The sequence below is a fragment of the Lutra lutra genome, chromosome 9 (assembly GCF_902655055.1).
Source record: "Lutra lutra chromosome 9, mLutLut1.2, whole genome shotgun sequence".
Classification (NCBI taxonomy): Eukaryota; Metazoa; Chordata; class Mammalia; order Carnivora; family Mustelidae; genus Lutra; species Lutra lutra.
The window spans coordinates 96,962,295-96,988,533 of NC_062286.1; the positions used below are offsets into that span (position 1 = coordinate 96,962,295).

Genomic DNA, 26,239 nt, shown 5'->3' on the forward strand with positions numbered 1-26,239 from the left:
AAAATACATATAAAGAACCACTTTTTCAAAATGCTTTTTTAAGTACTCATTTTTCATTCTCTAAAAGATTTAAACATAACACAAAGAAGCTAAAGAACACTAAAGAAACAAATCAGGACAGATCAAGAACATCAAGATGATTCTCATTAAGGACTATTTTCCACCATGTGCCACATCTTACTAATCTTACTAATTAATTACAGTCATGTTCCAGAATACACCACACCAATTTTAATCCCCTCCCCTGCCCCAATGCATTCACAGAACATTAATTAGGAGAAATATCCTCTATGATGTGGATTATAACTGTTTTACAGAAAATATTAATGAAATACACGTTAAGTGTCTCAAGCACTTTTTGACAGAAGCATTTCTACCTTGACTATTCTCAGCACTGGGATTACACAATGAAGTCTTAACAAATCAATTCAACTATTAAGCTGGTATTGATCAAGATGGCTACCCAATAAAACAGATAACATACTCCAAGAGGAAAATCCAGAGTTGCAGAAACAGAGGATAAGGAAAATGTTCAATCACAAGCCATCACAGATCTGAGAATCTAACATCAAAGAACATTAGGAAAATACAGAACCATACATGACACCTGAGAAGTTTCTCATCATAAATGCAAACATACCATCCATGTCCTATAAAAGAAGCATGAGTTGTGGACCACCATTGTTTAACTTTGAAATATATCATTTTGCTAACTTCTTAATGAATTACAATTGTTAAGACTGTTGGCCTTTTGCATGCGGAACCCAGGGTTCAAATCTGGATTTAATTATAAAAGAGATGATTAATCTTATATAATTATCTCAAATTTCTGGATAAAGAATCAAAGTTTCCTATTAGAAATTTTAAGTATATAGCTAAAGGGAAACTTCTTTGTCATGAAATATAATTGTATACATGCACATTTGTGGTTTAAAAAAAAATACATATTTATCTCTTAACTGAATGACTTTTGCATATTTCATTTGAGGAAGAACCTTTCCAATTGAGAAGATTAAAGCAAACTATGTTAAGTATCCAAGTGTAACTGAACTTCCTGTGTTAAGCAGCTTGAAAATTTAATCTCAAAACAGTAACATTCAGATAACATAGAGCTAAACACCGCATGTCTAGCTGATCTAGTGCCTGGTCTCAGAGGGAAAAGTGGCTTGGAGGACAAAAACCTGCACGCATACTAATCTAGATACTTAGATTTAACAGCTATAGCTTACACATCTCACTGGAATTTACTGACTATTCTAACCCTCCACATTAATTACTGGTGGATAAAAAGATCACAGGCAAGCATCTGAAGGCACTGCTGCTCTAAGCTAAATAGCATTAATTAGACAGCATCTATTTCAGCAATTTCATAACAAAGTGTTACCAAAAAATGGTTTCACCTGACGTTATCCTCAGGCTCAGGTTCACTGTCACTGTCTTCTGCTTTTCGCTTAATTCCTCCTATTGGAGATGGGGAGCCATCAGAAGTGAAACTCGTATTAGGAGATACTGAAGGACTCTGCAAACAATTATGATATTACAGAGGAAGGATTTAATTATTCATTTCACATAAGAAGTTACAACCAACTGCTATTATAATCATGCTTCATGGTAATACAACTGTTAAAGCTATTAAATAGATATGGTAAGTACATTTAGAAAATATAAAGACTGTTCTTGGCATACTCTACTCCCTCAGAAAAAGAATTATATAGTTCTAAGCTTCCTATGCTTAAATTCAAAAGAATCTGAACATTATTAGAATAAAAATTATTTCAGAAGAAAAAAGAATTTTATAGATTTTTAAAAATTAAAGGATGGCAATTATTTTTTTCTTCAGTGGTTCCCTCATGTTATGAGTTTGTGATCAGTTTTTACCAATCAAACAGCAAAGCTATAAGGAGGAAAATACAAATATATTAATTAGTAATACACAAAATAGTCAGTGCTGGTGAGAATGAAGTTAAATGGTAAATGCTCAACCTCACACAACCATCTGGAAAGCAAAAGTTTAACAAGACTCTGTCAGATCACTGCTAAATTATTTTATAGATAATGTTTAAAATTCAAGGTCCAAGTAAAAATGTATTAGTAACTTAGAAAAATGCAAACATTATTTCAAAGACTTGGATACCACTTTAAATTCACTATTATCTTCCATTTGTACCTAATTCAATGAACACAGTGAACACCTGAAAGTATTTTAACATTTAAGTAAAAAATTCAAATTCTCTGCAACTTTAGTTTTATGTTAAGTGACCAAAACCACAAGTGGCAAAAAAGGTTTTCATGATAAAGTTTCTCTTCTAAGATGGAGAGGAGAAGGGAGTTGAGGGAAATTGGAAGGGGAGGTGAACCATGAGAGACTATGGACTCTGAAAAACGATCTGAGAATTTTGAAGGGGTGGGGGGGTGGGAGGTTGGGGGCACCAGGTGGTGGGTATTGTAGAGGGCACGGATTGCATGGAGCACTGGGTGTGGTGCAAAAATAATGAATACTGTTATGCTGAAAAAAATAAAAAAATTAAAAAAAAAAGTTTCTCTTCTATTATTCACAGCATATTAGATACTATGATTAAACTGAATCATTTTTAAACTGAGAGCTTACGAGGCTACTTTAATGATACTACAACTAAAAACTTAGTATGAATGTAGTTCACACTATAGGCCAAAAAAAGTTACAACAAAGCAAAATTGTATTTCTATAGAGTTTATAACTTACTTTTAAAAAATGTGTAATTTCCATTTTATTCATGACACTCTATGGTCAATACTGTTCAAAAAAACCAAAATTACAAAACATAAATTCAGGAAGGTGCTATTGTACTTGAAAATGAGATGAGTATTTTTAGTCAAATCTGAGTTTGACATTCCAACTCTAATCTTTACTGGTTGTTTGGCCTTGGGCAATTTACTTAACCTCTGTCAGCCTCAACTTGAAATGGGGATAATGTCCTCTTTGTTGGTTACAGCAAGGATTAAATGAAACGATATGTATAAAGGATCAACAGCAAGATGAAGGTGTGGCATATGGTGGCTTACCTTTCAGTAAATTATCACTAATTTTTAAACCATCACTAAATCCATTTGGATTAAATTATGAGAACGATATTCCTATCAATTGTCTAAGTACAGAGAAGTTGGGTAAAGCAAACTTTCCCAAACTGACAAAAAAGATACAAACTATCTTTATCTGATAACAAAAATAATATACTGGCAAGGGAAAACAAAAAAAGTGGTTTTTTAATATTAAATCTTTATTGCTCTTTTCTTCTCTCTACCAACCAAGTCTTTCCTGAACATACCACCCCAAATGATTCAAATTCCTTTTTATTTATTTATTTTTATTTATTAAAAGATTTTATTTATTTATTTTATAGATCACAAATAGGCAGAGAGGCAGGCAGAGAGAAAGGGAGAAGCAGGCTTCCTGCTGAGCAGAGAGGCTGATGTGGGGCTGGATCCCAGGACCCTGAGATCATGACCTGAGCTGAAGGCAGAGGCTTTAACCCACTGAGCCACCCGGGCACCCCTCAAATTCCTTTTTAAAAAGCTCTTTTTGCAATCACATTTAATGAAATGGCCACGGATATAGTCAAACTGTATTTCAGAATGTAAAATTTAAAAACACATTTATCAGGAAACAGAAGCTAGCTAGTAAAGCATTAACAGTATAGACCATCAGGTAGACACTACTCAATACTAGATACTAATATGCCCAACAGCTCAAACAAACAAACAAAACAACAATAAATCTATAACTTTAAATTCTCCCTTGAAATGAACTGGTAATTAGGCTTTGTGATTTCCTTAAATTCATAATATTCTAGATGAAAATCCCTCTATGCAAAGACTCCAACAGAAATAATTATGTCAAGGGGAATTAAAACAGGATCAAATAAGCAACTTAATCATCAATCTCTCTATTCCTACTTCCATGGCAGACATTATTAATCAACAATGGGTCTAGTCCTGTGGAGCCTCAATATAATATTGGAATCCTTCTCAAAGCAATCAGAGCTGGCAAAGTGTAAACCTCCCTGCCTTCCCGAGATTAAGAAAAAGCATCAGCCTTTTCTGTTCTATTCAAGTGTCTCATTGCAATCCCTTCACTGACCCTCCATATCCCACTGTTAATGGTGGAAGGAATAAGACAAGAACACAAAAATCAAACAGAAGAAAAAACATAACAGAAACCCAGGCTGCTTCTCTCAGGAGATGCAAATTCTCATGAATGATCAAATTCCATAGCTAAGGTCCTAAAATTTCAAGATGGGAATTTGCAGGAATATAAATCAGTCTCCTGATATGGCAAAAATTCCATATACAGGATTGCCTTGTAATAAAAGATTTGGGGCATCAATAGGGTAACTGTTAGAATAATGAAATCTCAAAATTTACATAATTTCCTTGAATATATCAAAACAAAAATTTACATTAGATATCAAACTTTACAAAATATATTTCCTCTCTTTATAACACATACTCTCTCTTATGCCTACTAGCCTGAAATAGGCAATAGCTTTGATTATTTGCTGTACATCAATTCATTGTGGGTTCCCTCACCCCAGCTGCTGCCCTGCCTTGTGCTCTTGAGCTCATGGTGTGTTATCACTACAACAGGAAGCTACTGGACAGACTACAGCCTTGCTGGCTGAGATGATCTGTTTCTTCAGTCTGGATCACTAAGTTCAAACAAGGAGGGATACCAAGTGGCAGATCCATTCAATTCCTGAGTTTCTAAGTACAGAGCAACCAGAATCTGCAGAGTGAGAGCTACTTGAAAATATGTATTCAAATCTATTCCATGCCTGAGTTGGAAAGCAAGAATTTAGGCAGTGAGGAATACCTGTATTTGACAGACTGAGGAATATATATAATAAAATGCCCACAGCTGATCCCTGGAAAGAAAGGGGAAAACCCACCTTTCTCTCTTACCCCAGCTATGAGATACTCAGATGTCCCCATCATGCTTCTAGCACCCAGTACCTTTAGGGGAAGGGGGAAGCACTGTGGCCCATTTGCATTACAGAAACATTGCTGCCACTTAGCTATATATTATATGTGCATTTTCTTTTCTTTCATATCATTTAGATATTTACATATTGATAATCATGGATGCAACAAAGTTAAAAATATCTCAAGGAAAAAGAAATTGAGAAAAACTACAACACAAAACAACTCCAGACTTAGTAACAAAATTCACATACAACCACAAGAGACCTCTGATGGTCTCCACTTTTCAATGACATGTAAAAGTCAGTCACTTACAGAGTTATTCTGCATCCTCATTTCATAGGCTGCTTGTCTTGGATTACTGGCTACTTGAGAACCTGGTGAATTTCTTGAACCCAAGGCATGAGGGGTTAATATTCCACCAGGAGAGAAAGCTGGTTGATCTCTCTAACATAAGTGGAAACAAATGTAGAAATTAAAATTAAATCACAATACAGTCAGATGACAGGAAGAAAAGATGGCACTGGAATAGAGTCCTCACTGTAAGCACGTAAAGGAGCAACCAGATTTCTGTTAGCATTTACAGGACTGTCCAAAATTTGATTTGATGGTAACTCACCCTGCAAACAATACTCTGTAGTATTTAATAATAACAGTTCTAAAAGTACATATAATATACTGTTCTGATACACAGAATTTATTCAAGCCTCAGTAAGCTATTCCATTATGTTTATTGACAATTTCAGAATACATTCAACAAAGGATTTCAGGCACATAAAAATAATATAACAACGAAGGTTAAAAAACTAGTCAAGAGTTTGATTTATAGTTAGGAAAACCCACTTTTATTTACTCTTCACCTTGCTAGAATAAACTATTTCCAATTAATTAGAGCTATAATCATAGCTGGAATCGATGACCATTGTGGATGACTGGTAAAACATACTTTTTACGCAGATATTGACTGAAAGAAAATAGTAATACATAAGGTAGAAAGCAGATATTCCCCTCTCAACCTAACTGGCTTTGAAACTACCAGTAACAATAAATAACTCTACTTTTTTCCCTTTTAAGTTCCCCAACTTGCTCACTTCTAATAAAAGGCACTCCCTAAATTCCGTAAGTTTTAAATCCAGTTAAGACAAGAAAAATAAGAACTAAAGAAGTAACTATAGAACATTATGCAATGAGGTAAGAAAACAAATACCACAAGCAAGAAGCAGTGGAGTTCAAAGAAAAGGACTGCTCATCCTGGACTAGGGCCAAGGCCTCAAGGGAGGCCCCAGTGGAAAAGCTAAGATATGAGGGAGTTGTGAATTCAGAAATCCACGCGGAGCTGGCAAATGTAGGTAACACTCTGAGTCAGGAGGGATGTGGTACATTTAGAAGAGAGCACAGAAAAGCTTGGTGGCTAATATCGGGCCAGATCAGACTACACTCCAAAAGCCAGCCTGAGAGAGAAGTGGCTCTAAGGGGACTACAAAGTCGCTCGTCATTTCCATACAAAGAAACAAGAGTTTCAGGAAGATTAATCTGACGAAGATGTAGACAGAATGCAGTAACTTAAAAGAGAGTATAATGGGTTGACAATTTTTATTGCAAAAATACCTGATTATCACAAAAAACGTCAAATAGCTAGGCACCCCACACCCATCAAGTGCATCTTTTCAGACTCCAGAGTTTAGAAAAGACTTGACACCAGTATTCTTCCTCTGGGCAAGAAGGCAGCTGGGTAGACATTACACCCCTATCCAATTCCTACAGGATAAGGAATAAAGCTACTGCAATAAACATCTTTCTCCCACACCGTAAACTTATGCTATTGCCAATCTTATGAAATTAATTAAAACTCACCTTCATTCTCTTTCTTTTTTCTTTCTGTCGTCTTCTAAAACTGTCCTAAAAGTATAAAATCCACATATTCTGTCAAATATTACATACACAAAAAGTGCCAGAGTTAAACATTACCAGGAATGATTTGGGAAACAATTCAGGTTTTAAAGGAAGACCCCAGAAACCTAGGTACATAGTTAAACTAGGCAATGGACTATATGTTCAAAGTGCGTTTTATCAGAACTTCAGATGGATAGAGAGCATTCTAAATGGAGTTTAGATATAATTTAACTGTTCCTCTTAATATTTTCAGATAATTTTTGAAATCATTTCATGAAAGAATGCAAGAGTCATGACAAAGACTCTTGGTTTTACCCTGGAGCGAATAGGCTGCCAACATGGAGAAGATACAAATAAAAGAAAACAATTCTTAAATTTTAGCTGAATACAGTTAATAACCAAGATAGCCATTAAAAAAAAAATTAACAAGACAATTTAATAATGAATTTGTTACCTAAAGAGGGCTCAACAGTTCCTAATTCTGCAGCACCCACAGCACCAAGTGGGTAAAGAGAGAAGTGGGGCTCTGTGCAAACACGACCCCTGCCCCCACCCAACTGCAGGTTCCAAAAAGTCAATCTCATGAAAGAAAGTAAAGAAATTCAGATGTTTGTACTGCTCATTCTGAGCCACCTTAATTCACAGGAAAGGGTCCAGTTTGTATTGATTCTTCCCTTCCACTCATATTCAAAATGTAGTCATGGTTTCAATTAAACAGATTTGGGACTGATCTTATTTCCCACTAACTGTTCGGCCATTCACAGGCCTCCTGGTCCCAGAAAGCACTCCTTCCATGCCCAAGATTCCTTGAGTATCAAGGCACTGGAACAACTAAGGTCCTACAATAGCCCAAAACAAGGGCCAGCAGGTACTATACTGGCGGCCACCTGACTAGCTGCACTTCTATCCCTTTCAGGTCAGTAATGCCAAATGCAAACTAACACCCTTACTTAAGGTCTGAAAGGTATACTTTCCTTCAGAAGAAAGGCTGAATGTTGGATAAATGATGAATGGCTACCCTAAAACCTCCTAAGATATGAAATCCACCGATTTCTTTAATCAAGCTTTTCCCTCTATCTTTAATTGAAATATTTCTTATCTAGGGTACCAACAAGCTGCAGACAGTGAAAGCCATTAGTCAGTTTTCAGTCCTTATCTGACCATGACTGTTTGGTCTTGAATCACGCTCTTCTCTTGGCTTCAAAACCACTACAGTCACCTGGTTCTCTTTTTTCACTCTTGCTGCATGCCTTTGCACCATGACTCCCCAACCTCTCAATGTTAGTGTTCCTCTGTGCCTAATACTTGGACTTCTCTACTCTTATAAGAGTAATCTATCATCTAGTCTCATAGCTTTAAACACCATCTATATGGTGATAAGTCTCTAACTGGGACTTCTCCCCATTCAACATGTCCAATTGTCTGTCTCAAACTTAATGTGCCCAAAATGGAATCCCCACACCCAACTCAGCACCTCCCAGTCTTCTTCGTCAGTTTCTCAGACCATTTTTCAACTGCTCAGACAAAATGCCGTGGAGTCATTGAACTAGCATTGAATCTATTAGCCAATCCAGTGGTTTAACCATCAAAACATATTTAAAATCCAACTACCTCTTATCATCTTCACTGCCACCATGCTGGCTCCCTTGGATGGCTGCTAAAGAGCTTCCTAACTGGGCTCTTGGCTTCCATCTTTGCCTCCATATAGTCAATATCCTGGGTACATGCCCTAGAGCCTCTGCACTGGCTATTCCCTCTGCCTGAAATGCTCTTCTTGAAAACACTTGCATGGTTTACTTCTTCACATTCTCCAGGTCTTTATTCAAAGTCATCTGTTGGTGAGGCCTTCGCTAATCACCTTTTCTAGAACCGCAACAACCCCATCTTCACCTTCCCAGATATTTCTTCACCTGTTTTAATTTTCTTCACAGCACTCATCCCTCTAACACAGTACACAGTTCACTTAGTTTTTGTGCTTATTGTCCATTTCAGGAAGAATGTAAGCTCCATGAGGTCAGGAATTTTTGTCTGCCTTTTTGTTTTTCTTTTACATCAATGACACTCAGAATACTATCTGGCACAGGAGAAACACTTAATAAATGTTTACTGGATAAATGAAGGACATTTGCAAGATAAAGGGCAAACATCAAAGCTTATAAAATAAAAAGCATCACCTTCAACCACTCAATTTTAATAACAAATACTGATGTATTCCTTTTCTACTATTTTGTGCTATGAACTCCTTTGGAAATTGGTCAAATGCCACAGACAGTTTCCGGGAAAACACATAAACCTAGATACTTTAATGTTGAATTTCTGAAGGTTCATATATTTCTATCAATGCCCAACCTTGCTGATAGACATCATATGATATCAGGAACACCAAAAAAGATCCAAAGAGCTTTAAAATGCCCTCTCTGCTAGTCCAGTTGGAAACCATATTACTTAAGCCTGAAGCACTTTGGTACCTATCAAATCTCATACATCCTTCTCTAATGCCAAATATCACCAATATTTATTAGTACAGAGTCTGCTAAGGCCACATAAAAGGGCTGTTCTAAGGTTTTTATATCAAGTAGTACACAGTACATACGTACAGTTTTTTTCTTAAGCATAAATGCAAGAGCCAATTCCACTTGTTGAAGTCTCAGTTCAAAATGGCTACACTGGTAGACATTTGATATGCCAGACAAAGTCAGTTCTGTTACTGGAACCTTACATGTGAAAAATACTTGCTGCCATAGGGGATTACCAAGAACCAAAGGTTTTGGGAAGAATTACAGTCCACTCACTCTGTTACATAAAATGGTACTGAAAGTTCTAAGAAAGAGACCACTAGCAACAGTACACAAAGTTGAAGAAAATATAAAAAAATGATATGTTTTAATCTGTAAGAAAATTATGAAGTAAAGTAGCAATATTTGCTCAAAATAGGCATATGAATTTTTTGTAAGATCAGTTTCTGAAAGGATTTCCTTCACTCTCTAAGAAGCACTATCTGTTAATTCTACCCACTGCTTGCCTCCTTTGACCCTCCCCCACAATCACCCTCCACCCTGCTTTGGCTCCAGGCTACTGCCCCTCCACCCACTGACTCCCCAGAGCCTCCGAACCTCTGGCCATGTACTAGGGGCCTATCCATCTTGCCCTGACAAGTCAAGAGAGCACCAATGGCTTCTCTCTTCAGGGATTTCCTCCCATCTCTCTACAACCAGCTCCTCTTTCTCCTTAAATGTCCATGTTTCTCAACATTTCTATTGGAGGCACTTTCACTACACACAGGGTCCCAGGGACTTCAAGTTCACACTTACAGCTTGAAGTACCTCCCCTCTACTAAGGGTTCTCAAATCTCCTTTCAAAAGACTTCTGCCTGAGCATTACACAAACCCATCTAACTGCTTCATGGACTTTCTTCTCTCCAATGTCGCCATATGGCGCCTCAAACTTAGTATCTCCAAAATGAAACTCAATTTCTACCTTGTTCCCCACCTCAACCTGCTCTACCCTAAGCGCTTTCTATCTCAGTGAATAGAACCAGCAATCTCCCAACTACCCAAGTCAGAAACCTGAACTTCTCACCAAGTACTCATCCTATCATATGTAATCATTTCCAAGTGCTTTGTTATTTTATTTCTTTCATGTATTAAATTTCTTACTCAGAGCTGCAACCTGCTGCCTTGGCTGATGCAATCCAACCCTGATCCCCTATACTCTACTACCAGAGTAGAGAATTGCTAAGTCTGAACCTATCTTCCAGGGCATAAATATTTCCTATAAAACATGGCAGCCACGAGTTCAATCCCAGGATTCATCTAGCCTTGGCACCCTCATCTCACAACCTATTGATTAGATAGGTGTTTGGATTTTTATCTTTATTAAGATTATGAAGAGAGAAAAAAATTACAACACAACCATACAGTGTGCAATACATAGTTCCACACAGCAAGCATCACCACCTTTATAAAATAATCAAAGCACTGACCACTTATGATTACATTGGTGTTTGATACACTATAATGACATAACAACACACTCAAAGAGGTTAAAAGTACAATCACAGGATCATCACAGCCTATTAGAGACAGGAGCAATTTAGCTACTGCAATAGAAACACTTTACCTCATCATCCTTTCTCTTTTTAAAAATGCTATCCTCAACTTCACCAACTGCTAACATGATCATCTGTACTCTTTGCAGATTGACATAACCACTTTCTGTAAGGTAACCCTGTAAGTGATAAAATACATGTAAAATGATCTTCTTATAAAAGCAAATACTTCTGTTTTGAAATTATTCAAGAGTTAACTTACCCCAGTTTTGTGTACCACATTTTTGTATATGTTAACCAAACGGTCAATTGCACCTTCCCTGCCACCAGGAAACAAATATTACGCATTAGGACCAGTGTGTACTGTAAAGGCAAGAAGGCTAAAACACTAGTTTGAAAACCCACACAAACACACGTACCTAATTTCTAATGATGGCAAGTGAGGAAGGAAGTCATTTCCCACAAAGAAGCACATGAAGACCCAGTCATCAATACTCCTCTCAATATCAAATGTAAACGGCAGGCTGGCCATGGTGAGCTCTCTTTCCAAATACTACAACCAAGAAGGAACATTGCCATTAGAAGTTATCAAAAGCCACCCTGCGTTAGAGAACTGATCCCAATGTTTATTACCACATACCTCACGAAGAACATTAAGACGAAGGAAGATAAATTCTCCTTCTGCACAAGGAAGACTATCTGCAAGTTCATCATGCTGCAGGGAAGGGGAGTCAAGATTAAACAAGTCTACTTTAAACCCTGTAACTTTTTCCAACGAAGTAAATATTGTGGATTTCTCTAAAGCAAGATCCATTTTAATATTACAAGAACTACAAAAAAAAAAAAAAAAGAGAGAGAGAACTCCCCAAACCATTTTAAAAATAGAAAATTATCCATAATCCCAATCATACCTGACCAGGGATCAGCAAATGTTTTTTGTAAAAGGCTAGATAGTAAACATTTTAGCCTTTTGGAGACACATATGGTCTCTGTTGCATATTCTTTCATGTTTTGTTTTGCTTTTACAACTCTTTCAAAACATAAATACCATTTTTAGCTCATTGGTCAAATCTGGAGGGCTGTAGTTTGCTAACCCCTGACCTACATCCAGCCAATATTAAATTTCAAGGTATATAATTCTAGACACTTCTCTATGAATATACAGTATACTTTTTACCTTTTTCCCCCACTCAGCATGTCTTTTAAAGAGGCACCATATTCTTAATCAGATGAAAACATACTCAAAGGGAGCTGGATATAATCAAGTGAACCCAAAATATATAGGAACTAGGAGTAACTTAAAAGTATCAAGCAAATTAATGTATTTTATTTATATTGTTTTAAAGAAAAATAATCATTTGAAACAAATACTTCTACAAACAAATCATGTGCAAGAGACCTAAGCTTCATGTAGACATAAGCTGTATCAGAAGTCAGAGGAGAAAGACAAGTGCATGCATGCTTTTGAATGTGTGTTCACTTTAAAGGGCTATGAAAGATACATTCCTATGAGGGCTAACAGAGCAAGTAGGTAATACAATACAGTCTTCTCTTTATCCATTCTAAAAATGAAACAATCTGAATGAATATACTTAATGCCACTAAACTGTAAACTTATAAATGGTTAAAACAGTATATTGTACATTAATTGTATTTTATCACAACAAAAAATAAAACAGAAAAAATTTGAATGTGAGGCAATTACCATTTCAAATTTCCTACCTTTCCCTTCTTTTCTCTTGGCAAACCTTCACAGTCTTTGACCTCATGCCCAAACTGATTACAAAGTCCACATGGTTTGGGTTTATTTGGTTTGAATTCTTCTCTAATGATGGTAAAGTTGGGTTCGTGTGTAGCAAGGCCGAGCATAATGAGATCAGCTACCAACCAACAAGGATAAAACAATGAACAGTGAACACTCTGAGAAGACCCTACTACAACCAATGATAAAGGACACCACTGTAACACAAGACACAACACAAAGAAAAGCCGAAACAAGCACATAAACAGAGGTGATAAAGCCAAAAAACCTAAAATTTTTTAGTTCTCAAGCAACAAGCTGTCCTCCAGACACATGGGCAACAAAAATCTTCCATCTTAAAGGTATTCACTATCAAAAGGTTGAAAAATATTTTTAAAATTTAAGATAAATGAACATAAATCACATATTAAACTTAATACAAATTCCTTCTCAAACATAAAATGAGCAAGATATATTAGAATTTCCAAGAAACTAGGAATAATCCACTACTACACACCAAACCATCAATTAGTTATGGTTTAATCCAAGAGCATCAAATCAAATGGTAAGAAGAAACTTACCATCTGCTCCACATAAGCAATGATGAGTATTTGGGTCATGGTTAGGTTGGGCTAAAGACGGGAGAAAGATACATTATATTTATATAAATGTATTTTACAGCACAGGAATATCACATTCTATCAAATATTTTCTATATAATGGCTTGGCTTTTTTAATAGAACATATAATAAATATTTGTAAGGGAATTTTACCTCTTTGTCTTCTAATATAATCCATGATTTTATGTTCTCCTTCACCAGGAGCACTAGCATCAGATAAAATAACCTATAAAAAAGTTTTTAACACTGTCAGTGCATCCCCAATTTTCTAGCACAAAAATCAATAAAACTGAATAGCTTAAATGAGGATAATTCCATTAAGACAGTGTTATTAATTAGAAATGTTTCATAAGGTACGTGTTAAACACCAAAATAGTTTCATTGGTTAATTTACTACAGGAATAGAAAAAAAATGAAACGTTTCAGTCAAATTTAGCCAGAAGAACTGATCACTTTCTAGTATACTCACTGCTACCCAAGGATATAGCCCCAAACTACATAAACCCTGGGAGTAATCAATAAAAAAATACCCATTAAATATAATTTACCATATCTAGTTTATAGCAAAATAGGCCTTGAATTTATTTATTTTTTATTTTTTAAAAGATCTTATTTATTTGAGTGAGTGGGCACACATGAGCAAGGGAGGGGGGAGGGGAGAAGCAAATTCCTCACCTAGCAGGGAGCCCAATAAGGGGCTTGATCTCAGGACCCCAAGATCATGACCTGAGCAGAAGGCTGATGCTTAACTGACTGAGCCACCCAGGTGCCCCAACAAGCTTTGAATTTAAAATTACATAAAAGTACAATAAAATTTTACTTAAACACGTAGGAGAACACAGCTATTCTTTAAAGGCAACCCCATGACTTTAATCTGGCTCTATTTCAATTTCTAACAGTAGAAATTTTCATTTAAAACTTGCTTTCCTGGGGCGCCTGGGTGGCTCAGTGGGTTAAGCCGCTGCCTTCGGCTCAGGTCATGATCTCAGGGTCCTGGGATCGAGCCCCGCATCGGGCTCTCTGCTCAGCGGGGAGCCTGCTTCCTCCTCTCTCTCTTTCTGCCTCTCTGCCTGCTTGTGCTCTCTCTCTGTCAAATAAATAAATAAAAAATCTTAAAAAAAAAAAACTTGCTTTCCTATATATACATATTTATATGTAATATAAAATATTATATATGTATTTTTTTTTAAATCATGGGTCCTGTTTTATAGCTTCATAGTGATGGTAAGAGGATAAAATTGGCATTGAGAGAAAATTCAGCAGCCTAAAACTGGACCATGCAGGGCATCCCATCTCTAATAACCCTGGAAGCTTCTCTTTCTTCTGACAGTCAACTAGCATTTTATGGGGTATCAGTCATATCAAAGTACAACCTAAAATGATCACCCTTATCTTTTTGAAGTACCAAAATGTGAAACTTACTGTCAAGTTTTTCCACCCAGGGTCATTATTTAAACGATCAGCTATGTAATAGCGAAGGCATTTAGCAAGATTGTCCATGAACTCAGTTCCCTAAAATGATAGAAAGAAATAAATTAACCTACCATTTAGGAGTTAGCAATAGCTGGCAAAGTATGAGACTACTTACTGGTGTAATACAGTTGCTGTCAAATCTTTCTTTTATTTCTTCTGGAGGAAGAAAGCCACCTAGAGGAAAAAGAGGCAATGTTTTGTTCTCTCCATAAAAAGTCAGGTAAATTACTCAGCATTAAGCCAGAACAACAAAACAAGTCCAAATACAAAAGAAAGGGAAATACCGTCACCTGAGGAACAAATGTTCCCCCTCTGGGAAAGAAAATAAGATTCATGCTCTCAAATTTAATATAAGCTTTAACATGACCATCAAACAATATATGGTATACAAAAGATACTATAGTTACATAGAAATATGGAAATTATGATATTCTTCATAATGCCCTCTGCAGCAGAACACACAAACACACACACACAATTTAGGAGTTTTCTTTCGGATAGTAATTCCTGAGATAAAGGTACCTTAGAAAAACAAAATTAGAGTGCTGAGTTTTTTGTTTTTTAAAGATTTTTATTTATTTGAGACAGAGAGAGGGCATGCATGTGCATGCTCACAAACGAGTAGAAGGAAAGGAAGAAGGCCAAGCAGACTCCCCCTCGACCAGGAAGCCAGACGCGGGGCTCAATCCCAGAACTCTAAGATCATGACCGGAGCCAAAGAAAGATGCACCGACTGAGCCACCAAGGTACCTGTAAACTACCAAGTTTATTACAGCCTTATATGATAAGAAACAAAATCATCAGCTGTGATATAAAAGTCCTATTTGTCCTCTAGATCACTGATTAGCTTTTTTAAAGACAAATATATTTCAAAACATCTTCAAGAAAGAAGACCTCTTTAAAATCAAAGACTATCTTTTGTAAGTACAAAAAGGCCTTAAGCATATTACGAGCTGCAGCTAAAGTAACTATACAGTCACACGCTTCTAGCAAATTAAAACAGAAAATGTATCCTAATTGTAGGCCTGAGTTGACTACACTATGGTATACTTTTACCTGCAAAGTACAATATCTTGAGCCAATAAATTGTTGCTTTTCTGGTCTATCGTACTGACCTTGTAATAAAACACCAAACAAATCACCCCGCCACTAAAACACCCCATCTCACAGATAGAAGTGTCTTAGGAGAGAACTAGTCCCATGGAGTATCTGGACTCCCTGACCTTCCGTCCCTCTGAGACTTCGTCAAGGTCCACCTATTTATCCAACAGGAATTTCAAGCTCTGGGGAACTGCAAAGATGATCACACCCCACCTTTCCCCCAAGTCAAGGGAACCCTGGGTACTTCACTGCCTTAGTGCCTGTTGCATTCTCCTCTATTGAAGTGTGCCTGACTTAAGTGAAAGCCTGTAAATATGGATCACGTCATCCTGGGCCTCCTTTTACAGACCTTTGAGTTCTAAGGGAAAGTAATAAGCAAGCTACCCAGACTGATTTAAGGAAAATGTTTACAGAATTGTAGCTTTCTAACAGCCCCCATTGAAAAGAAAAGTAAGAGGCACTCTTAATATATTCCTCTTTTACAGATACATCAAAGTTAGCTGAAGAGCTGCACTTGCCTTGAAAGGGGCTGCCAAACAGCTCTCCCTACCAGAATTCCCTCCTTTTATTCCTAGGTTTCCCTTTTACTACAGAGCTGGGAAAAGAAAAGCTTGTTAGTGGGAACGAAGGATTCTATTAACTACTTTTTGACAGTGAACATAAATTTTCCTTGGATATTCTAGATCCCAATTAAATTAAAACCATACCTACTATGACAGAAAGCTGACACCTCTCCCCCATTCTATATACATTTCTTTTAGAAGTCCAAGTTCAAGATGCACATTCTTTACCTTTTGCCAATATTTCTTCCCTGACTCGCTGCTTCTCCACTGCTGCTTCCATTCCTTCTTTTGATGCTCTAAACCTTCTGGAACGCTGCTGGTTCATTTTAGCACGCGGTGCCTGAAAACATTATTAGATAGTCATACTATACTATTCAAAATACATGTAACAAAATCTATCCATTATTTTCAATTAGGTGTTCTTATAAAAATAATACACTAAAATGGAAAAGTAATATACCTAATATCTAATATATCTAATAATCCTTTCATGACAGTAAATCCTGAGAATTTAAATTTGGATGAAGACCTTAAAAGCTGGCCTCAGTCATGTACGTGAGTGACATATAAAATGGACAAACATCCTAACAAGCCACTTAATACTAAAGAGCCCATAATCCAAAGCCACTTCTACTGGGCTATGGTGCTTCAAGGCACCCAAGGGCAGCTCACTTTACTCAAACATCTAGCCAGCATAAAATGAACAGATACTAGCACAGAACCAGGATCAAGAAGACCTTATGTCCATGCCTAAAAGGAATGGTCTCCAAACGAGATTCACCCTGTCCCATAAAAACTAAAGAAAACAACTTCTTAATCTGTAGGACCTCAAGGTACTTCTATATTGTATGTTCCACAATAACCACTCTGTCTCTACAAGAAAGCAAAGCAACTAGAAAGGGAACAAGGTTTTAACTGAAAATACTTTTGAATTACTCTGACCAAATATAATTTAAAATCACTGGATAAGCTTGAATGAAATGAACTGGACTCTTAAGATTTTGAAATTCCTGAACTGAGTTTTGGGACTGGAAGGGATTCAAGCATCCTGTCTACATAAAATAAGTTATTTTAAATTCTCTTTTAAATAGTTCCTTTTCCTATAAAATAAGACCACCTAACCTAACTCTTTCAAGTACCATGTTCTTTGATCCACACATATATTTCAACAAAAACATGCTACGCACCTGAGCATACAGACAGACAGACATACAGACGCTCATACAGGTATGCATACAGTTTATACTTGATCTAGCAGTAAGGGAACACTGGATGTAAAATGACAGATTTTCTTCAAGACCTTTCACTAATATGAATGGAAATAAGCACCAAATAAGATATTCCTGTTCCCTCTATTCTTCACTGCACTTCAACTGCAACTTACCAAGTTATCAAGTAACTAAGATTTTTCATTATATAAAGAGAACCTCACAGAAAAATTAATCTTCTAGATTTTTAAAATCATTCCATTAGCCACTAGGATTACTAAATCTAAAAGAAAGATAATCTTGTTTGTGTATAGCTAAATAAATTTTAGGGTTATGATTTACTTTAATTTTCCTTGAATGCTGATATATAGTTTGCTGGTTATTTATAAGCTAAGCTAGTTGATATGGGACATATCACCCTAGGTCAGTAAGTTATTGCCCTCTTAAAGTATTCTGAGGACTAGTCATTGCCCATAGGAGAAAATCCAAACTCTTAAGCATGGCAATAAAGCCTTCTCAAGACATTGCTCTACTTCCCCTTCCAATCTAAAACACCTGTAATTGCTCAAATGTGTTAGTGTGGTCAAAGGCATGGGAAGTATATTTACGGGGCCCATTTGAGAAATCCAGAAGCTCTTCACTCTTCCTATCTATCCCACTGATCCCCCTCCACTGCCCACCAATCTCCCATTATTCTTTATGCTTCAAGGAATGGGACAGAAGTCACCTCCTATCTCTTAGCTCCCTTAGTAGCACTGATTTCCTCTTCCCTCAGTACTGTGCACGTGTTATCTAATACCTTTAAAGCCCACGAGTAACTACCCTGCTCGTTTTAAGCCCTTCAAAGGAAAGGGCAGTCACCATTATCCCAGTATCTCACAATATTTGGCACAAAATAGGTACAAGAAATATCTAAATGCATGACTGAAGAATCAGGCTGCCTTTCTCAAGTTCACCACAGTCAACATTTTTCGTTATTTAGCTGACTTTCACTCTAGACACTCGGGAACACAGCAAAAACAAAAACAGAGGATTATAAGCTAACTTTTTCTTAGCACTTACCACTCCATCTATTGCCATGTATAGAAGTCGTCTTGGTCTTACAATATTGAAAAGTCTGTCAATGTACTCAAAAATTGCAACCATCATTTCGTCTTCATTTTTTGGTGCTGGTCTATAAGGACAAACAAACAACATAACAGAATACAATACTCCCCTGTAACTTCTGCTATCAGTGACAAAAATGGATTACGTACTTGTCTTCAGGATGAGTACAGGGATGGATGATTCCATTCATATCCAAATACAGATTATCAAACTCCACATCATTTGGATTTGGTTTACTGGCATCAACAGGGATCTTTACACCATTGCATTCTTTTGGCTACGAGAAAAGTGACAATAATAGTTTGATTGTTCAAGTCTAAAATTAACATATCCTAGGCTCAGTATAAACCCATTTCCCTTCTGAACTGGAAGTAAAACAGTTTAAGCCATCTTTAAATTATAAGGTAAGAAATGATTTTACTCCTTAAAGCAAACTAATACAGGTATTTGATCTGTGGAAAGTGGATAGTTTCCAACACAAGTTAATCTCAACTATGTGAAGGGTATTTATCAAAATCTCAAACTGTTCAGTTGTCCAAGTGAGAAACTATGGGAGTCATCTTAGAATTCTTCTCTGCCCCCAACCCATTATCAGTAAGTCCATCAATCTAACCTGAAAAAAAGGCCTCTCCACTTCATTTCCTCTCAGTCCCACTGCTATGACCATCACTGCACCATCACTTGCCTCAAAGACTGACCCTTACTAGCCTTCTGGCCTGCCACAGTATCATTCAGGCCAACCCCATCTCTTCTAAGTTCCTAGAAAACCCTCTTCCATCTCCTGCCTCTGCATAGTTTCTCCTTCTGTCTTCCTGCCCACACCCACCTTCTGAAACCTTGCTGATTTTCCACAGTCTAGACTGAGATGAAACGTCATTCATTTTATAACTCTTCATACACATCCCTCAGAAAACTAACTGCTTCTCCATCTGCATTTATTTACTTGAGAGAGAGAGAGAGAGAGAGAGAGAGAATGCATGCGTACAAGTAGGAGGAGGGGCAGGAGAGGGAGAAACAGACTGCCCACTAGCAGGGAGCCTGACATGGGCTCCATCCCAGGACGCTGGGATCATGACCTGAGCTGAAAGCAGGAACTTCATCGACTGAGCCACCCAGACACCCCTCAATTGTATTTTTGTAATGAGTATTACCTTTGTTTTTTCTTCCAGAGCTTCAGTGAATGATTAAGAACATGAGACCAAATTTTTACTGTTAGTAAGTCATTAAAAAAAAAGTTCCCATAAAGCATATAAAAGCATCATTTGTAACAGCAAAACATTGTGAACTTAAAAGTCATCATGTCATCATGGATGAGCCTCAAAAACATTTTAAGTGAAAGCCAGTCACCAAAGACCACAGAAGACTCCATTTATATGAAAAATCCAGGGTAGATAAATCTATAGAGATAGAAACAGATGAGTTTCAATCTGGGGGTGGGGGAGGAGAAAAGTAATAGGAAATGAATGCAAATGGGTGCAACATTTCTTTTGGGAGTGATAAAATGTTCTAAAATTAGGTAGTGGTAACAACTCTGTATACAAGCCACTGAACTGTACATTTTAAACAGGTGAATTTTATAGCATATAAATTACATTTCAGTAAGACTATTAAAAAAAATGGAAAGGTCAACTTAATTAGTGGGAAAAAGAGCCCACAGAATGGATTAATGTTAAACTGTGGATGTCCATATACCAGAATGTCAGACACAAGGGAGAGTCAAAGAAATAAAGGACAGTCACAAATATATTTATCCTGAGCCAAAAACAGACAAAAAACAAAACCAAAATCCACCAAACTTCAGAAGAATACAAACAGTACCATTTATAGAAAGTTCTAAAACAAAAAAATAATAACAGGTATTGTTCAGGGCTGAGTACAACATACACAGTGAAAGCATAAGAAGAAAAGCAAGGGAATGATTTTGAGACCCTGGTTGTTATCTCTGAGAGAGGGAAAGGAATGAGACTGCATTTTAATGTACATTTATAATTGGGAGAAAAGACAATCACAAAAGGGATTTAAGGAAGAACAGAGCAGCAGCTTTCAGATACTGCTCTGTACACATATACTTGTGTATCAGGAAAAAGGGCCTGATCAGAATGAATAGGATACAAATGGTAAGGAAAGTAAGAGGTCAATTTTGATGGTGTCTATTTCAATAGAGGACAACCTGATAAACTCTCCCTCAAAAAACAAAAACAAACTCTACAAAGGCAGTCAGCTATCAACCTCTCCATCTAGCCTCTACACTCCAAAGTCCACACATTCCTTTCTCTGCATCAAGCCAGACACCACTCTCAGGTGAATCAAGACTCACCCTCTTTATGCTCCCCAGGAAATCAGGTTAAAAATACTTTAGACTTGGCCATATGATCTCAGTTGCAACAACTCATATCTGCTTTTACAGAGTGAAAGCAGCCATAAACAATATGGCTATGAATGTGTTCCAATTTAACTGTGTGTACAAAAGCAGGAGGCCACTGGCTTGCTAACAGCCTCTGCCCTTGGTCCGTAGTACACCACTAGGCATACTGCAGCTCCTCAATGAATGCTGAGTATATAGCTGCTCGAGAAGTTCTATTTATACTACCTAGAAAATGAAGCATGTTTCGGGGAAGCAGGGGAGGAGGGGCAGGTGGGAGGGAGGCATTAATTTTGGGGAAAAAAAGAGGGCATTCCAGGAATTTCCAGTAAGAAGACTGTGAATACATTTTCCTCTCAGAATTACTGCAGATATATTCAACATGCTAATTACATGAATTTTGAGTTTCTTCAAGAGAAGACTTTGATGCTCAACAAAGGAATTCACTCCTTAAAAGCCTTGCCAAATACAATGCCAATGTGTCTCTTGCTGGTTAAAGAGAGATCTTAATCAAAGGGCAGATAAAAGGAGCCACTCTGAACCCCAAAATCAATTCATTTCAAATACGTTTTCATTATCTTTTGGGTTTTCCAAATGGTAGACGGAGCATACACTGCAGCCTTCCCTTTCTAACCCAAGACCATGAGACTAACAACAAACAAACATCCACAACTCAGAATCTGTGACAGAAAACCAGAGTTCTCTGTGGCTGAAAACTTGTGAGGGATATCTGAAATGTGGAAAACGAGAACATCTGACAGCCTAAAACATGCAGACAGGAGCTTTCCTGCCAAGAAGTGGGTAAACACAAGAGGTCTCCAGACCCAGAGAGGGACTCAAGGGACAGCTTCTGGATAATCCATCAGCACCAGCAGCACTAACAGCCAGGAGAGTCAGTCCCCTGCATTCTCCCCCTTCCTTACCACTCAGGCCCCACAGGGACCAAGCAAGATGGATGCTTGAGGAGGAAAGGCAGTGCAGTACCCAGGCTGACTGACTTGTCCCAGAGGAACGAGTACTCCTACCCAGAAGGCTGGCAGTTCTTGCCTAGCAAGAAGCCTTCTCCTTTTCATGGAAAAAAGGGTATATATATCCCAAATAGGCAGTTTGAGAAATCATCCTATTTGTTTGATAAAGACCCCAAGCAATCAAGGTAAAGAAAATATTTTAAAAAGTAAAGATAGTACAAAGACACGAATAGTGAGTATGTGTAAAAAGATACTCCACAGGGGCACCTGGGTGGCTCAGTCCTTAAGTTTCTGCCTTGATTCCACTCAGGTCATGATCCCATGGCCCTGGAATCCAGCCCTGCATCAGGCTCCCTGCTACGCGGAAGGCCCACTTCTCCCTCTCCCACTTCTGCTTGTGTTGCCTCTCTCACTGTGTCTCTGCCAAAAAATAATAAAACCTTTAAAAAAAAGGATACTCCACAGGTTTTAACATAAACCACTCAAAATTAATTTCACACCAACTTACTGTTCTACTTAACCTTACAAGGCTTTCTGGCTCCTCAAACGTGAGGCAGAAACCCCTACTTTTAGTAATAGCTAAGTAGATGCAGTTCTGCTTAAGCCAGCCTAATATTTAACAGCAGCATTAGAAAAATCATGAATCCTAGCTGAGGTTCCACTGTAAATAAAGTTCCCACTGCTGAAGTCAGATACCAAACTACAGAACTCAGTTTTAGATTCCCTTAGTTAGATTTCCCCAGCCAGCTAGTTTGAGAAGAGAACCAGGGAATAAAACAGCTGGGAGGAACCTTCCTTTGGTTGGAACAAATACCCCATATTAACCTCAGGAAGTAATCCCTGGAAAGAACCAGTATGACTGGATTGTCTATAGAGGAACTTATGCCCCAGGGCACTAGTGAAAACAACAGAGCAAAGGGCCAAAATTAGTGGAGTTGAACGGCTGGGTGTGATCAGAGAAAGTGGGAGAGAGCCCCCTACCTGTACCACACAGGTCATCCCAGGGTGACTATGGGCAGGCCCCAAACTATACCTCCCTGTGGAGGTATCTGATCTTTCAGAGCCATGTAACACAGTGAGAAAGAAACGTAGTTCACTACAACAATCTAACCAGGAAGTAAACTAGGAACACATAACAAGCCCTGGAATAGGGCAGGGAGGGGGCACAAGTACCCAGAAGTGCTACAGTATATTATCTAAAATGTCCTGTTTGCATCAAAAATCTACTAGATATGCAGAAAAACAGAAAAGAATAAACCACAGACCAGAAAAAGACAAGCAACAAAAACCACCTGTATATCCAGATTTCATAATGAACAGAAAAGATTTTAAAGTAGTTATTATAAAAGTATGCCTAAGGAAAAAAAGGTAGGATTACAATCTGTTTCAAATAGAGAATGTTAACAAAAATATAAATTAAAAATAAAAACACTGTAATTCTGGAGTTGCAAAGTACAATAACTTTAAAAACTCACCTGAGACACCCAACAGATTTGAACAAGCAAAAGAATTAGAAAACTCAGATAGATAAATAGACATTACACAAACTAAAGAGCAGAAGAGGAAAAAAAAGAAAAAGAAAAAGGAAAGAAAACCTGAGAGGAATATGGGACACAATGAAATCATGAACACACATGTAAACGGAGTACCTACTAGGAGAGAGGAGGAACAGAAAAAATATTCAAGAAAATGATAACCAAAAAACTTCCCAAATGTATTAAAAAACAATAGCCTGAACATGCAAGAAGCTCCAAGAGCTCCACGTAAGATAAACATAAAGAGAACCACAGATGGACACATAAGAGTAAAAATGCTGAAGATGAAAGATAATGAGAAACCTTTAAAAGAATCCACAGAATGAGTCACTTACAAGGGAACTGCACTGAGATTAGCAGCTGGCTCCTAGCAGAAATAACAGAATCAGGAGAGGGCAATGGGATAACATAAAGTGCAGAATGCAAAACCTGTTAGCCAAAAGTCTTAAACCAAGGAAAGTTATGCTCAGAAATGAAAGTGAAGGGGCTGGCTGGCTCAGTCCTTAGAGCATTCGACTCTCAATCTCAGGTTAAGAGTTCAAGCCCCATGCTGGGTGCAGAGCCTACTTAGAATTAAAACAAAACAAAACAACAACAACAAAAACTAAGGTGAAAAAAAGACTGCCAGATAAACAAAAATTGAGAGAATTTGTTGATAGCAAAACCAACTTAAGAAAATACTAAAGAAAGTTCTTTAGGCTGAAGTAAACACAATAAAGGTAAATACGCATATCTTTAATCCTTTCTTAACTGATTTAAAAAGCAATTGGATTAAATGATACTATATAATGTGCTGTGGCTTCTAACACAATGTAATGTAAGTGCAATGTATTTCCCAGTAATAGCACAAATGGAAATGGAGTGGGAGCAAAGATGCCATGGGCTAAGAAAGTTCCTGTAAATAGTATAGTCATAATTATAATAATGCACTGCTGGGTTTGTAGCATTAATAAGTCCAATATGTATAACGGTAATACCACAGAAAAGGGAAAGTGGGAATCTAGCTATGTAGCAGTAAAGGTGCTATAAATTACTGGAATTAAACTACTATAAATCTAAAGGTGATAAGATATACAACTGACCCTTGAACAACATGGGTTTGAACTGCGCAGGTCCACTTATACAAGGACCTTTAAGAGTGGAGAGCAAAAGCTGTAAAACATTTATTTACAAATGCCCACCCCAGTCTTCAAGGGACGAAACTGAAGGTGACCTGCTGCCCTCTGAGTAGCGGAAGAGGCCAGCTAAGCCTGTCAGTAGCCCTCAGAGAGCCCCAGGACCAGGTAGGGCTGCAGGTCACCACATGTGTTGATGGGGTGGTTGGACTGAGTGCCCAGGGCTGGCAGGCAAGAGGTCAGACCCAAGCTGAGGAATCCACTCAAAGGGCAGGCACGATATTGCACAGGCAGCAGTCTTGTACCTCAGGCCCCGCTTGCATCAGGCATAAACTCCTCCCCACAGCTGTGCCCCACCCCTGTGGCCTCCCAGAAGTCAGTACACTTGCATATGGCCACAGCTATGGATGGCCACAGGCTGGTGGTACACCTCCAAGCAGATGGGGCAGCTTTTCTGGGCTTCCAGAGCATTGTTGCTGCTCGTAGGCCTGCCTGGTGGTTGCTGCTCCTGAGCCTAGCCCACCAGGTTGCAGAACATCAGCTTCTGTGGGCCAGGCCCACTTATATGCAGGTTTTTTTCAGGAAATATAGGTATGCTACTATAAATGTATTTTTTCCTTCCTTATGATTTTTCTATTAACATTTCTTTTTTTTTTTAAAGATTTTATTTATTTGACAGAGAGAGAAAGAGATCACAAGCAGGCTCCCTGCTGAGCAGAGAGCCCTATATGGGGCTCAATCCCAGGACCTTGGGATAATGACCTGAGCTGAAGGCAGAGGCTTTAACCCACTGAGCCACCCAAGTATCCCTCTCTTAACATTTCTTTCCTCTGGCTTACTTTACTGGAAGAATACAGTATATAATACAGACACAAACTATGCATTCATTGACTATTTATGTTATCAGTAAAGCTTCCAGTCAAGAGTAGGTTATTAGCAGTTAAGTTTTGGGGATTCAAAAGTTTATAGGCAGATTTTTCAACTATGTGGGGCCAGTAATCCTAACCCTCATGTTGCTCAAGAGTTAATGGTATTTGGCAAACCCTAGAGCAACCACTTAAAAAAAACTCAAAAAAATATAGTGAAAAAAAGGTCAGTAATGAAAGTTAAGTTTTACATTATAAAATACATATGGAAAACAGAAAGTAAAACAATAGATATAAATCCAACTACATCAGTGACATTAGATGTAAATGGATTAAAGAATCCAATCAAAAGTGAGAAACTGTCAGACCAGATTTTAAAAAAAGATCCAATTATATGTTATTTATAGGTACGAGTGCTTACAGGAGACACACTTGTGACTCACAGATAGAAAATGAAAGTAAATGGATAGGAACACCATGCAACAGCAACCATAAGAAAGCTGGAATTGTCATAGCAGTATCAGACAAAATACACTTAAAAAAAAAAGTTACCAGAAATGGTATTTCATAATGATAAGAGGATCAATCCATCAATAATTATAACAATTAAAAACATACATGCTCAGAGTAACAGAGCATCTAAATACATGAAGCTTTCCAAAGCCAGTGCAAGAAAGGAAACA

The 26,239-nt window shown here is 37.6% G+C and overlaps 1 protein-coding gene across 2 annotated transcripts in view; it reads right to left on the reverse strand.

Annotated features, from left to right (window-relative positions):
* Positions 1 to 26,239, reverse strand: part of XRN2 (5'-3' exoribonuclease 2) — a 93,520-nt gene that overhangs the window by 42,119 nt on the left and 25,162 nt on the right. Inside the window, exons 2-16 of one of the 2 annotated variants that reach the window (XM_047744888.1) lie at positions 18,860 to 18,987; positions 18,666 to 18,777; positions 16,624 to 16,735; positions 14,847 to 14,905; positions 14,681 to 14,770; positions 13,412 to 13,484; positions 13,220 to 13,270; positions 12,620 to 12,777; positions 11,538 to 11,612; positions 11,317 to 11,450; positions 11,160 to 11,217; positions 10,969 to 11,076; positions 6,811 to 6,855; positions 5,272 to 5,403; positions 1,401 to 1,519 (exon numbers count right to left, since the gene is read on the reverse strand). In XM_047744888.1, coding sequence (XP_047600844.1) covers positions 1,401 to 1,519; positions 5,272 to 5,403; positions 6,811 to 6,855; positions 10,969 to 11,076; positions 11,160 to 11,217; positions 11,317 to 11,450; positions 11,538 to 11,612; positions 12,620 to 12,777; positions 13,220 to 13,270; positions 13,412 to 13,484; positions 14,681 to 14,770; positions 14,847 to 14,905; positions 16,624 to 16,735; positions 18,666 to 18,777; positions 18,860 to 18,987 — 1,454 coding nt within the window. The remainder of the gene's footprint in view (positions 1 to 1,400; positions 1,520 to 5,271; positions 5,404 to 6,810; positions 6,856 to 10,968; positions 11,077 to 11,159; positions 11,218 to 11,316; positions 11,451 to 11,537; positions 11,613 to 12,619; positions 12,778 to 13,219; positions 13,271 to 13,411; positions 13,485 to 14,680; positions 14,771 to 14,846; positions 14,906 to 16,623; positions 16,736 to 18,665; positions 18,778 to 18,859; positions 18,988 to 26,239) is intronic. The other variant, XM_047744889.1, reaches the window with a different exon arrangement.